A 13,430-nucleotide genomic window follows, 5' to 3' on the forward strand; every position below is an offset into this window, starting at 1 on the left:
ATAACAAATCCATACTTATCCATACTTACCTTTTGCCTTGCTCTTTCCAGGCATAGGTCCACACTTAAAAGCTCCACATTTGAGTGTGTGTGGTTTTTTGTTTTGTTTTTGCCCCAGAGCTTTCCCTGTGAAAACCTATTCTTTAGTGCTCAATCAGAGCAATCATCAATTTGGGTTTTCTACAGATTGCCATTTGAACTTTAAGGAGTGTGTTTTCATGGGGAAAGCTCCAGAGCTACCCCCCCCCCGCAAGTGTTCAGACACGGAGCTTTAAAACACAGACAGTACCTGGAAAGAGTGGAGTAAGAGTAAGTATGTAAAAGCCCTAAGATAAAAATTCTGCTTTTCACAAGTGTCTCTTGCCCTTCCCTAGGAATTCAGAATAGCGTACATGAGATTATCCCTCAAAATCATCTTGCAGTATGATTAGGCTGAGGGAAATTCACTTATCCAAGCCTCAGCTATACCCAAGACAGAATTAAACCCAGGTCTACTTAATTTCCAGATCCATTACTCCACGGTGCCGTTGACTAATATATTACTAGATGAAATACACATCACAAATGAAATGATAACTAATGGACCTCAGTCAGGAGTTAACATGTATATTATTTAATGTGCAACATCAAAGGGCAATGAATTATACTAATACTTACAGTAGCATGTTCCCCTGAGTGGATTACCAAGGTATCTGTTTTCAGAATCACAACTGCAAAAGAGAAAAGAAATAATCTGAGCATTATCAAATAACATAGCTAATTAAACATTTTTTGTATGCATGCAATATTTTGGCAATTAAACTTACATAAGAATTTATTTAATTTCCCCAGAAAATAAAGTGTGTTTTTTGTTATTATTTATTCCATCTATAGCGGCAGATGGGGCTCATCAACCTGACAAGGTAGTCAATCTAGCAGAAGAAAAACTCTTGAGAGATACCTTCAGAAGAAGAAAAGGCTAAAGAGTAAACCCTATACAAATCTAGAGTGGAATCCTTAAGATGGCTGGATGGTGCCTTGTCTGCCTCCTTCCAGCAACTCCTGCAGACAAGGTGATGCCAAAAGTAGTGCTCTGCTTTCCTTTGGACCACATCAATAAGGCTGAGAGGGGGTCTTATTTTGTCATCTGGACCTCCATACACACTGCCCAGGCTTGTGCCCTGGGGAGGTCACTTTGATGCTGCTAATGCAGTAGTTTGACTTCACCCCTGTAGGTGCACTCCATTGTCTCTCGTGAGAGATGGATGCTAACAATTTATTTATATTCTGTCTTTCCTCCAACGAGTGGAGCTTAAGTCGACATCCTTGCTTCTCACCCCCCTCCCCTTGAGGACTCACTCACAGCAACCCTTCCCCAGTGAACAGGGCCCAAACAGAAACACTGGCCGGTGGGAAAGTCTGCCCACCAAAGTGGCCGGCTTGGGGAATCCCCCAACTGTTGGCCAACTGCCCAATGTTGCTCCCTGTGCCACACTGCAACCACTCCCCACCCCGTTACTGTATGGGGATTTGAACATGAGGACTCCTACCACTAACTATTGCAGCACACTGGCTCTCGCAACATTCATCTAATAATGATGATTTAAAAGCTATATAAGCAAATACAATAAAGAACTACAATAATCATCCAGGCAGTATATAACAAAACCAGAGGCTAAAAGATCCCTCTCATGTAAAAAAGAATCTAATATCTTGTACAGTGGTACCTCAGGTTACATACGCTTCAGGTTACAGACTCCGCTAACCCAGAAATATTACCTCGGGTTAATAACTTTGCTTCAAGATGAGAACAGAAATTGTGCAGCAGCGACAGCAGAAGGCCCCATTAGCTAAAGTGGTGCTTCAGGTTAAGAACAGTTTCAGGTTAAGAACAGACCTCCATAACGAATTAAGTTCTTAACCCGAGGTACCACTGTATTTCCTAATACAAAGCTGACTTTCCAGTTTAATTCACCTTCAGTACTCAAATACTGTCTTTTGACAAGAGGAGGTAAAAATGAAGAAAACATTTCATCTTAGCATCTGTCCTTGGAAAACTGATGGAAAGTATTGTTGAAGATAAAATAACTAAGCATACTGAAGAACAAGCCATGCTGAAGCAGAGCCACTGTAGATTTTGCAAGAGCCAGTCCTGTCTCACTACCCTATTAGAGTTCTTTGAAGCATATAGATACAGGTGATCCAGCTGACATAGCATACATGGACTTTAAAAAAGGCACCTCACTAAAGACTCCTGAGTCAGCTTAGCAGTCATGGAATGAGAGGAAAGGTCCTCTTGTGGATCAGGAATTGACAGCACAAAACAGAGAGTAAGAATATGGAAAGCAACTGAAAAAGTGTGGAGGAGCCTTTAGTTACCACTGAAGCTGAAGCCCATCTGTTTGTGTCTCTGGGCAGGAAAGAGCTAAGCAAAAACAGGCTTGCCTTGCATATGCACAACCTCATGGCCGATGCAGGTATGGGTGCCTTGGCTTATCCCAAAGCTTTAGAAGCATCCCACACTTAGGTCTCCAAGAATATGGAAATGCATAGAGGTGGAAAGGTGAATTTATCTCCATTTTCATTATGTACCTCTGTGTTGTTCATCTTAATACTGTACATCCCAATCAAATACATAGTATACTCATTTTATTCTAAAAGTATGTGAAAGATTAGCACAGAATGATTTTATGTAATAGCACAAAATATATAATCAGAGACATTTTTAAAATACAACCTGAATCTTTAGTCAGGGTTTTTGTTACATGTTTAACTATTTTGTCTTCTATATGTTTCAAACAGCTCATTTGTTTATCTTCAAGGTTTGAAAAGACAGCATAATAGTAAGTGAAGACTTCTATAGAATCAAGAAACCCCTAAATGAGCCCATTAGTGGGGCTATACGTACTAGACTAAGAACTTTAAAGCCATTATACATCCTTCTTTACATTTCTTTACTTCGTAATGCCATCACTTATGATTAGAGTATACATATTTTATACAGCAAAATCAATTTGCTGGTAATAGCTCACTTTTCACTGCAACAATAAACTTCAGTTGCACCAATTTTTTATTTTGCTATCTTCAGCTACAATACTTTAGCAACTGCAAATAATACATGATGTATTCCTTACATTTTGTTTGCAAAAATGAATGACAGATATTTGTTTTCATAGATGTTTTGATAGTAGAATCTACCACCATCTTTCAAACCATTTTTTTTTTTTTTTGGCAGAGATAACCCTCCCTCACCTATGTTAAAAGATGAATGCAAGCACAAACTAGTAGTCTCTCTACTTTTGCTTGCTTATATTGTGGAACTTCCATGATAGACAAGAATTGGTTTTGAAAATTTGTAGCTAGCAACAATATAGCGCACAGAATATATTCTCAATATCACATTCATTCATTCATTCATTCATTCATTCATTCCCAAGTGAGCAGGAATACAACTCTTTCATTGTGTACATATGCTAGGCATATTCACCTGGTATCATCATCATTATCCTTAAAATGTCAAGTTGGTCCTGGTTTTTTGAGTTTTCAAAAGCAATTAACTGATCTATTTGTTTATTTCTGCTCTTTTACACGTTGTCTTGTTTATTTAGGAAATTTGTAAAAGTCCTCAAAGAGGCTAACAAAATACAGTAAACAAAATACATATAAAATACAGTAAAATACTCTTGTCAAAATACCGTCAATAAAAGCTGCAAATACAAGACAAAACCTTGGATCTAAAGATGTAGTTGCATGAACAGAAGTCATTTCCATTTGTGCAAAGAGGGTTCCCAATTTTCAGCAATTCCCCCTTTCTGCTGCAAAGCTCTTGCCACATGCTGTGCTGTTCTAGAGGGTCCACCAGCCTCCAAGAGCAGATTTTCAGGTTGTGCAGGTGACAGAAGAAAGGTGTGTGTGTGTGTGTGTGTGTGTGTGTGTTTGTGTGTGTGTAGCTAGCTCTTGAACAACACTTCACAGAACTCTACCACTGCCAGAATTTCTTCCAAAGTCACATTTCTGGATCCAATTCAACATAAATTTGTAGCAGTAGCAGAATTAAAACTAATCAAATACCTCCGAAGATAGGAAGGCCCCCTTTCTGCTGAAGGCCCCTTCTGTTCAAATGGGTAGGAAATTGGCTCCAGAGCGAAATAATTAAACTCTGCCAGACTTGCTGTATTGTTGAGGTTGGGGACTGGCTATGCAGCTTTACTCACCTCCTAAACCTTGGCCACTAACTTACATTGCTACAGCACTTAGATTTTGATCTCACTGTCCAGACCACAGAGCACGTAGCCCTGACACTCTGTTACAGAGTTAGAAGAAAAGCTCTAAAAAATCCCAGCTGTGAAAGTATACAGGTTCAGGGCTGTGGATAAGCATGTGGATAGGAAATTTAAAGACCAATTTCCCACACTATGCTGTTGACTTGCAGCACTTCCTCTCCATCACCACTTCCCTGTCCAGTTAGCACTTTAAGGCATTATGGGGGCTGCCAGTTTCCTTGAGCTCACAACTTGAATGTGACTGGTTATAGGTAGAAAATTAAACATATAGATCACTGATCATTTGTCCTAAATGGCACTAATGAAATACTACTACTGCTTTGGCATGATACCAAAAAGTACATTTCCAAGGACAAATGCAACAGCATTTTTAAAATATTAACAAAATCTCTAGTTTGTTCCAATAATACCCAGTCTGTCAAACTCATTACCCTTCTGTTGACTGGCTATTAATAGTTATTCCTTAATATCTCTCTGAGTCCTTCTTGGGAGGTCAATATATAGGCCAGAAGAAAGCAAATTGATCCATGCATACAAGGTGGTCACTATACCAACACCCTGTTTTATTTTCAACATATTTTCCATTTGGTTGGTTAAAGGACTGAGGCTTTTAACTACTAACTTGCCTTTAGCATTGGAACATTATTTACTTGTAGTAACTTGTAGTAACTAAGGTAAAACAAGTAGTGAGATACTGTGAATTTAAACAGCGTAAATTGATGAGATTTGTCAAATAACAATGTTGTCATTTGACAAATAGGCAGAAGGTATGTCTTCTGTTGACGGGTGTCAACAGAATTTAGAATGGATATCTTTATATCTATGTTGCAGAGATTATTTTTATTATTTTAAACATTCACACCCCATCTTTACAGAATGAATCCAAAGGTTAACATCATAACTTACCAATTTTAAAAACAATTTGATAACAGTCTCCAGAAATGTAACATGTAACCATGAAAATAAGCTGGCTTTCAGAGGGACAGTGTCAGTGTAAAAGTTATGCTTGAAAATCTTATTTAAACATCCAGTATATATATATAGTATTGAATATTTTATGAGTTCCTGAGAAAAAGGTATTGTTTTGTCCCTTAAGTGATTATTGAGAACCCCATGATTCCATATGCTCCCAACATACAGGAGATCCAAATCAGGATGCTTGTTTTTTTGGTCCCAAGCTCTCACAACAGCCAGCTGACTTGCACCAGAGCATAGGAGCAAAAACCAGGAGATTCCTGGGTACAACCATAAGCCAAGAATGGCTTCTGTAATTCCGGGATGTCCTGCTTAAATCGGGACGGTTGAGCAGTATATGATCAGTTCAGGGGTTATTCAAACCAACTGCCATAAACTCCAGCTGAATGAAACAGCCAAAGAATCAAGCACAGCATCTGTATTTCTCAGGCACAAGTTGCAGGAATTTTAATATTATGCTAACTTATTTGTGATCCTGCAGTATCTATTCTCTTATCTATAATAGTTCATAGATCTATATAAAAAGAAATGTGCCCTAATGTGAAACCTGGATAGTTTCCAAGCTACTTTGTCACACTAATATCATCTACTCTAAATAATCAAGACGCCCCTTGGCCTTTCAATTCCCTTAAGCATACAGTACTTAAAAAGTGTAAGGTATAAAGTTTAACAGTTTTAGCTGGGAATTTCTAATAAAGGAAGAAGGAAGGGCTATGAATTATTTTCATATGGTATATGCAGCAGACAACAGCATCACACATCATTTTAATCAACAGTATGCAGATGTAATCTCAGAGCCTTTGTCTATAATCTTTGAGATTTATTGGAGAACAGGTGAGGTCCCTGCAAACTGGAGGTGGGCAAATGTTGTTCCCATCTTCCAAAAGGTGAAAAAAGTGAGCTTGATATGATACCAGGAAAGACCCTTAAACAGATAATTCAGCAGTCGGTCTCTGAGCACTTAGAAAAGGATGCTGTGATTACTAAGACATACCATAGGTTTCTCAATAACAAGTTAAACAAGATGATTCTCATTTCTTTTTTTGATGGAGTTACAAGCTTGGTGGATCAGGGGAATGCTGTGGACATGGTGTCTCTTGATTTCAGTAAGGCTTTTGACAAAAGTCCCCCATACTATTCTTGCAAGGAATATCTTGTGAGGAATTTACCACTGGTAAAATGTGGGCTGAATGAGGTAACTGTTACATGGCTTTGTAGTTGGTTGATTGACTGACCGAACCCAAAGAATACTCATTAATGGTTCCTTGTCATCCTGGAAAAAATGGGACAAGTGGGGTGGCACAGGGTTCTGTCCTGGACCCATTGTTGTTCAACATATTTACAAATTATTTCGATGAAGGAATTGAGGGGATGTTCATCAAATTTGTAGATGACACCAAACTGGGAGGGGTAGCTAATGCTGCAGACAGAATCGGGATTCAAAATGAGCGTAACAGATTGGAGAGCTGAGCCCAAACTAACAAAATAAATTTCAATAGGGGCAAGTGTAAGATGATCTCCGTAGATAACTGGATCGAGGCGGGTCAGGACTGCTGATTCTTTTAGATTTGTCAGAAGCCTGCAAGCAGGCTGCCTGCACGCGGCAAAAAAAGCTAATGCCATTATAGGCTGCATCAACAGAAGTACAGTGTTCAGATCAAGGTAAGTAATAGTACCATTTTTTTCTGCCTTGCTCATAACACACCTGGAATCCTGTGTCCAATTCTGGGCACCACAATTTAAGAAAGATGTTGACAAGCTAGAACATGCGCATAGGAGGGCAACCAAGATGAACAAGGGTCTGAAAAACAAGCCTTATGAGGAACGGTTGAAGGGGCTGAGTATGTTTAGTCAAGAAAAGAGGAGACTGAGAGGTGATAATGATAATCCTCTTCAAATATCTGAAGGGCTGTCACATGGAAGAGGGAACAAACTTGTTTTCTCTTGCTCTGGAAGGTAGGACCTGAACCAATGGCTTCAAGTTACAAGAAAGAAGATTCCGATTAAACATTAGAAAGAACTTCCTGACAGTAAGAGCTGTTCAACAGTGGAATGGTTTCCCTCAGGAGGTTTGGACTCTCCTTCATTGGAGGTTTTTAACCAGAGGTTGGATGACCATCTGTCATGGCTGCTTTAGCTGAGATTTCTGCATTGCAGAGGCTCACTAGAGTATGCTTTGAGTCCCTTCCAACTCTACAATTCTTTGATTCTATGAATGAATGCATCAGATGTGAGGAACATGCTGTCCTACAGATGTTACTGGACCACAACTCTCATCATGCATGATCAGTGGCCAAGCTGGTTAGGGCTGACAGGAAACAGAAATCATCTGGAGGACCACAGGTTTCCCATCCCTTGCATAAACCAACAGCAAAACTTTCCTTGGTTTTCCACACATGTAGACATGTAAGAAAAGGTGATCTCTAGATAAGAGAGTATAGAATTCAACACTTCACTTAGCACAGTCATTAACTTTTCCCCAAGTCTATGTCTATCCTCACTGCTTCCTTCCTTCCTTTACCTTCCCCTTCTGTTTCTTACCCCAAGGAAGTGAATAAAAGATACGAATCGATGTCAAAAATCAAATTCAACCATTATGTTAAAGTATACAGCTGTCCAGTAGCAAAATCTGTATTTCTGGCTGAACAATCCATGTTCTCTAGTAAATAATTCAGTATTACAAAAGTCCTGGATTTTCACATCTCTCTGTTGGTGTAGTTCATACAAGATACCACAAGTCCAACAAATATTTGCTAATTTTGCCCCACAGATACACACAGAGATTGTTAAAATAAGAATTATTGTATGTTAATGTATTTCTAAAGGACAAAGGATCAATCATTGGACAAATCATTATGAAGAAAATGTTTTCAACCAAGTTTCTAAATGATGTGATTAAAAATGTAACACAAAATGAGTCAGAGTATCTTTTTCCAGACACACTAAACCAAACAGCAAGCAAGACACAAAACACAGATTTGGAATGAAATATTTATAAGTGGTTTCAAAGAAGTAAACATAATAAATACGTTTAAAATGACATCCAACTATTATCCCAATTTATGTAAATTTTGACAATGCATTTTAAATAAGCATTTCAAAAACAAATCACCAGGAAACTTTCAAGTATTGCTCTAGAGCCAGTATCTTTTAGCATATTATTGTTCAAGATGGTCTTTCATTTGATTCTGTGCATCTTCCTCTCTGCCTACTTCGTAATAGCTATGGCTCATGATGAGGCACTTTGGCATCACTATTATATAATGTTTCTCTTTGATGTTGAAATTTCCTCTTCACAGCAAATGAAAATTAGAGTATCTAAGTGCTGCAATATAAAGATTCCTAAACTGGCTGCTGGGGAAGCTAATTTGCAAGTGCTAAAAATCAGTCTTTCAGATATTGATACATAAAGTAAGCAGTAACCTACAGAAAACAGTAGGCTCCATTTTGTGTTGTCTCACTGGCTTACCTCATTAGCAAGAAATATGAACATGGCTTATATTTAACAAGGATTCCCCAGAATTCCTCTAAGCTCAGTTTTGATAGTTCCCATTTTCACTGATACAGTATAGACCTAGAAGATGCACAAGTTGCAGTGGATATTGTGGGGAGAGGGCCTTCTCAGCATTGGTGCCCATGAGTAGAACCTCATTTGAGGAGTGGCTAGGAAGACTCCCCTTGGTGCCTACCTTAATAGCATTTCAATACAGGCCAAAGATAATTTCATTTTCCTAGGCCTTTTAAATGTGAAAAATTAATTCTGTTTTTATGATGCTTTTTAAAAAATCTGCTACTTTTAGATTTTATTATAATACTACATTCTTTTTACTTTTAGTTACATATGGGTTATGCAGGAATAAACTAACTAGGTCTCCAGGTTAGTGGGTACACTTCTCAATAGGTACGAATCTTGTCATCCATTGTTTTCATCCTCTGTTATTGTTGTTATAATCCTCTATGTCATATTATATTTACTTTAAACTAGACCAGGGGTCTGCAACCCACGGCTCCGGAGCCGCATGTGGCTCTTTTACACCTTTGCCACGGCTCTGGGGCAGATACTAGCGAGGGGAGGAGGCGCATTGTGCGCCCCGACACTCCCCACTGTGGCGGGTGCTGTACTGGCTGTGACGTCGCATGGGGGCAGTGCGTGCGTTAGTCACGCACCGTCCCAATGTCACCTTCCCGCCCGCCCGGTACATTGTAAGGGGCATGTATGCTGGTCACTGTTTTGAAGGGGAGTGAAGAACACACACACACACAAAGGTTACTTGTTAATTTAACGTTTATTTCTATGAGGAGGAGTAATTCTGAGGGGTCAAACAAAGAAATAATAAAAAGTGACAAAAAAGTTATTTTTATAATGACGAGTTTTGTGGCTCCCAGTTTTTTTTTCTTCAGAAACGGGTCCAAGTGGCTCTTTTTGTCTTAAAGGTTGCAGACCCCTGAACTAGACGGAAGAATAAAGAAGATGTGATGTCGCAGGACATTGCTTGGATCTCCCAACTTTTTGGATGGAGAAGCACAGGGAAGGTCCAATTTTGATTGGGAGAAGTGGAGTTTGATCTGTTCCTCCTTGAAAGTGGAATTTATCTACACATACTATAAAGGGCAGCATTCTTCTTTTTTGGCAAGTGATAGATTGGGGAAACGGTGTGAGGAGGAAGAGCTTAATTACCCATCTCCCACACTGCCAACGTTCTAATAAAGAGTGGAGCCTATTGCAGTTGTTATAAACTAAAAAGAAGGCAATTGTGGTTCTCCAGCATCACAACTGTTTGATTCCAGACAATCAATGGCAACACCGAGCTAAATCTTATCCATCAACAAACACAATATTTCCAATGGATCATACAGCTGCAAGCATCTGGTGTGGGACAACTCACTCACAGGCTTGTCATTGTGGGCAAAGTTTGTCTAAGGAAAAGGCCCTAGTAATACAGAAACATTTTGCAGACTTTGTTGCATTGGGCAGTAAACTGCACACAAATCCAAAGTGGAGTCCTTAAGACAGGTGGATAGTGTCTTGTATTGCCTTCTTCTGGCAACTCCTGCAGTCAAGTTGGTGCTAAATGTATTTCTTTCTTTTCCTTTGGATCACATCAATAAGGCCAAGCCGGGGGGGGGGGGGTGTCGTCTGGGTGGCCCAGGACCTCCATACATACTGCCCTGGTGAGGTCACTTTGGTGCTGCAAACATAGCAAAATCAATGCAGGAGGCAGCAGTTATGAGTTATAAGCTCAACTTGAATGGAATACGGTACAAGTGCTATGGGTTGTCTTTGTTGGTGGAAGAAATCATTGTGTCTCACTGGTCAGGTTAATAATAATAATAATAATAATAATAATAATAATAATAACAACAACAATAACAATAATAATAGTAATTTATTTATACTCCACCCACTCTGGGTGGCTTCCAACAGAATATTAAAATACAATGATTCATCCAGTATTAAAAGCTTCCTTAAACAGGGCTGCCTTCAGATGTCTTTTAAAAGTCTGATAGTTGTTTATTTCTGTGATATCTGATGGGATGGCGTTCCACAGGGTAGGCGCGACTACTGAGAAGGCCCTCTGCCTGGTTTCCTGCAACTTCACTTCTCACAGTGAGGAAACCACCAGAAGTCCCTCGGCGCTGGACCTCAGTGTCCGGGCAGAACGATGGGGGTGGAGACGCTCCTTCAGGTATACTGGGCCAAGGCCGTTTAGGGCTTTAAAGGTCAGCACCAACACTTTGAATTGTGCCCAGAAACATACTGGGCACAATCCGCCTTAAGCCTGGCAGCCGCCAGTCAATAAAGTGTTGACCCACCACTGTCCACCTGCTTCAGTGGGTGCTTGGAGCTCAGAGTATCACTTGACAAGAGGACTGAACTACTGCACCAGCAAAACAGAAAAGAAACCAATCCTCTTCCACCTATCAAGCTGGAACATCAGGACCATGTGTCCTGGCTTGTCCACTAACCTGTGGCAGATTAACCACTTTTCTGAACCATAGGCCCAAAAGAGGGCTTGTGGGAGTGGTTAGGTGCAGGTATACAGAAGAATGATGCCTCAAACACCAGAGTGATCAATTCTAGTGCTTTATTAAAGAAGGGTATACACTTACAGCCTGCCAGGTCTCCTAGGCATTACATGTGTAGAAGATGGCCATCACTGGCCATGAGCTGAAAACGCTTAACATTGACATTGCCACTGTAGAGAGGACCAGAGTCACTTTGACTGGCAGCCTCTGAGAGAAGAACTACACCTTTTTCTGGCACAGAGGACATCCAGAAGAACCATGTATCCATGGTGTAGATTTTACAGTGAAGAACTCTCTTCTGTCTGCAATAGAAGCAACTGAGGGCTCAAAACATTTGCTTTTCCTCTGCCTCTCAACCACCTCCAGTCCAGTTAACATCTCAAGCTTCTACACACAACTCTGAACTGAGCTTGTGTCTGCCTCAATCAGTCTACCTAGTCCCTTTCTTTTTGCCTTCACTGTATGATTGTTGAAACACCTGAAACTTCTAAACACATCATAAATAACAGGCTCTAAGGACACTTAAAGACTTTTATCTTTATTTGAATTAAATTAGTTCTGCATGCCAAAATCAAAACCAGTGCCATGTCATAATACAAGCTCTTCCTAAGCCAAACATATTAACATCTATTTTAAGTAGTTGTATTTAGACAATTTACTTTTTCTTTCCCCCTTTTTAAATAAAAAAGTATAAAACTGTTAGCTCTGAAGTCACACAAGTACAGCAATGCTGTAAAACAGCTTTACTTGTTTTCAGCTCAGTTGCATTGCACTGGCCTTTTAAAAAGGACTTGCTTTATTCACAAGCACTTTTCTTTGCAAATGCAGCCCTTCACGTTCCACTCAATCCTGCTGTGGAAGCCCCCCCCCAACTTTCAGGAGCAGATAAATGGGCAGTGAAAAGAACTGTAGTGGAACCCCCTACCCCCACTTCACCCCCATAAAAGCCTTCTTGCATCTAAAAGCTTCCCGGTCCAGGATTTTAGCTTCAAAAACCACCTTCAAAACTAAGATATGCAATAATAATAATATTTGGAATGTAACAAAGTGCACTCTGAGTTAATGCCACCTCAAGCACTGTCTCCAGTGATGGATGAGGACTACTATATAGGAAAACAAATATTTTGTATAAAATCAGTAGTGAAATAGCTGAAGGGGAAATTGCTTCTGGGAAAGGAAAAGCTCTCTTGGCAAGTTCTGCATGAAAACATTCCAGAGAATCCACTCTATCATTATTTAATGTTTGCAGAATATTCTACAACCACACAACAAACTCTTCTTTGGTCTGGTTTACATAGCAAGTGTTTGAGCTTTTGTTTTAAGAGCTGTCAGATTAATGTGTTCATGTATATATTCTCAATATCATTCAGGGGCAAAATCATTTTCTTTCATCCTGCTAAAGGATGTAGCAGCTTTGAACACAAGTTAATTTTTAATGTAAGAACATGTTCTTCATGCTTACAATTTAATATTACTTGTTTCCAGGGGCAGTATGTTCCATTTTGCTGCCTGAGGCAAAATGTGAAGGTGTCACAATTCTGCCACCCCCACGAAGCCTCCTTTATCTAGGTTACGCAGCAGAAACCAGAAATCTCACAGGAAACTGCCACCACTGCTGATGCCACTTCTCCACAACTGCAGAGGCGGCGGGTTGGGTGGGGCACCTACAAGCGACACTAACTTGTAGGCTTCTGCCACTTGAGGCGGTTGCCTCAGTCTGCCTCATGGGCTAACAGGCTCTGCTAGATAGCATGTCAGAATATGCACAGTTCTCCATGTTAAACAGTTTAAAGAAGAATATAAGTACAAACCTATGCTACAAAAAAAAAAAAGGTTTATGCACAGTTCCCTTCCCCAACTTTTTTCTCACTCCCAAAAAAACAAAAAGAAAAGACAACAGGGGAAGACAACGGGAGTTGGGGGGACAGGGACTAATCTAATAGCTACACAAAAGAATGTACATAGCAACCTAGGTACCATTAGTCCATCTACTTCAGTATTGTCTGCACTGACTGATAGTGACTCCCCAGAGTTTCAAGTGAGGAGGTCCCTCTCAGTTCTACCTGAAGATGCCAGGATGAGAAAAGAGGATGAAAACAGAGTCCTTGGTTGAATTTTACTCTAATTTGCATTCTCACAGTAAGCCCAACCCCTGCTTGAAGTGACA

The 13,430-nt window shown here is 39.9% G+C and overlaps 1 protein-coding gene across 3 annotated transcripts in view; it reads right to left on the reverse strand.

Moving 5' to 3' along the window:
- The window catches only part of ATRNL1 (attractin like 1), a 502,266-nt gene that overhangs the window by 319,022 nt on the left and 169,814 nt on the right, over positions 1-13,430 (reverse strand). For all 3 annotated transcript variants that reach the window (XM_083741181.1, XM_083741182.1, XM_083741183.1), the window contains exon 21: positions 657-709. In XM_083741181.1, coding sequence (XP_083597307.1) covers positions 657-709 — 53 coding nt within the window. The remainder of the gene's footprint in view (positions 1-656; positions 710-13,430) is intronic.

The sequence above is a fragment of the Podarcis gaigeae genome, assembly GCF_964106915.1.
Source record: "Podarcis gaigeae genome assembly, chromosome: 5".
Lineage (NCBI taxonomy): Eukaryota > Metazoa > Chordata > Lepidosauria > Squamata > Lacertidae > Podarcis > Podarcis gaigeae.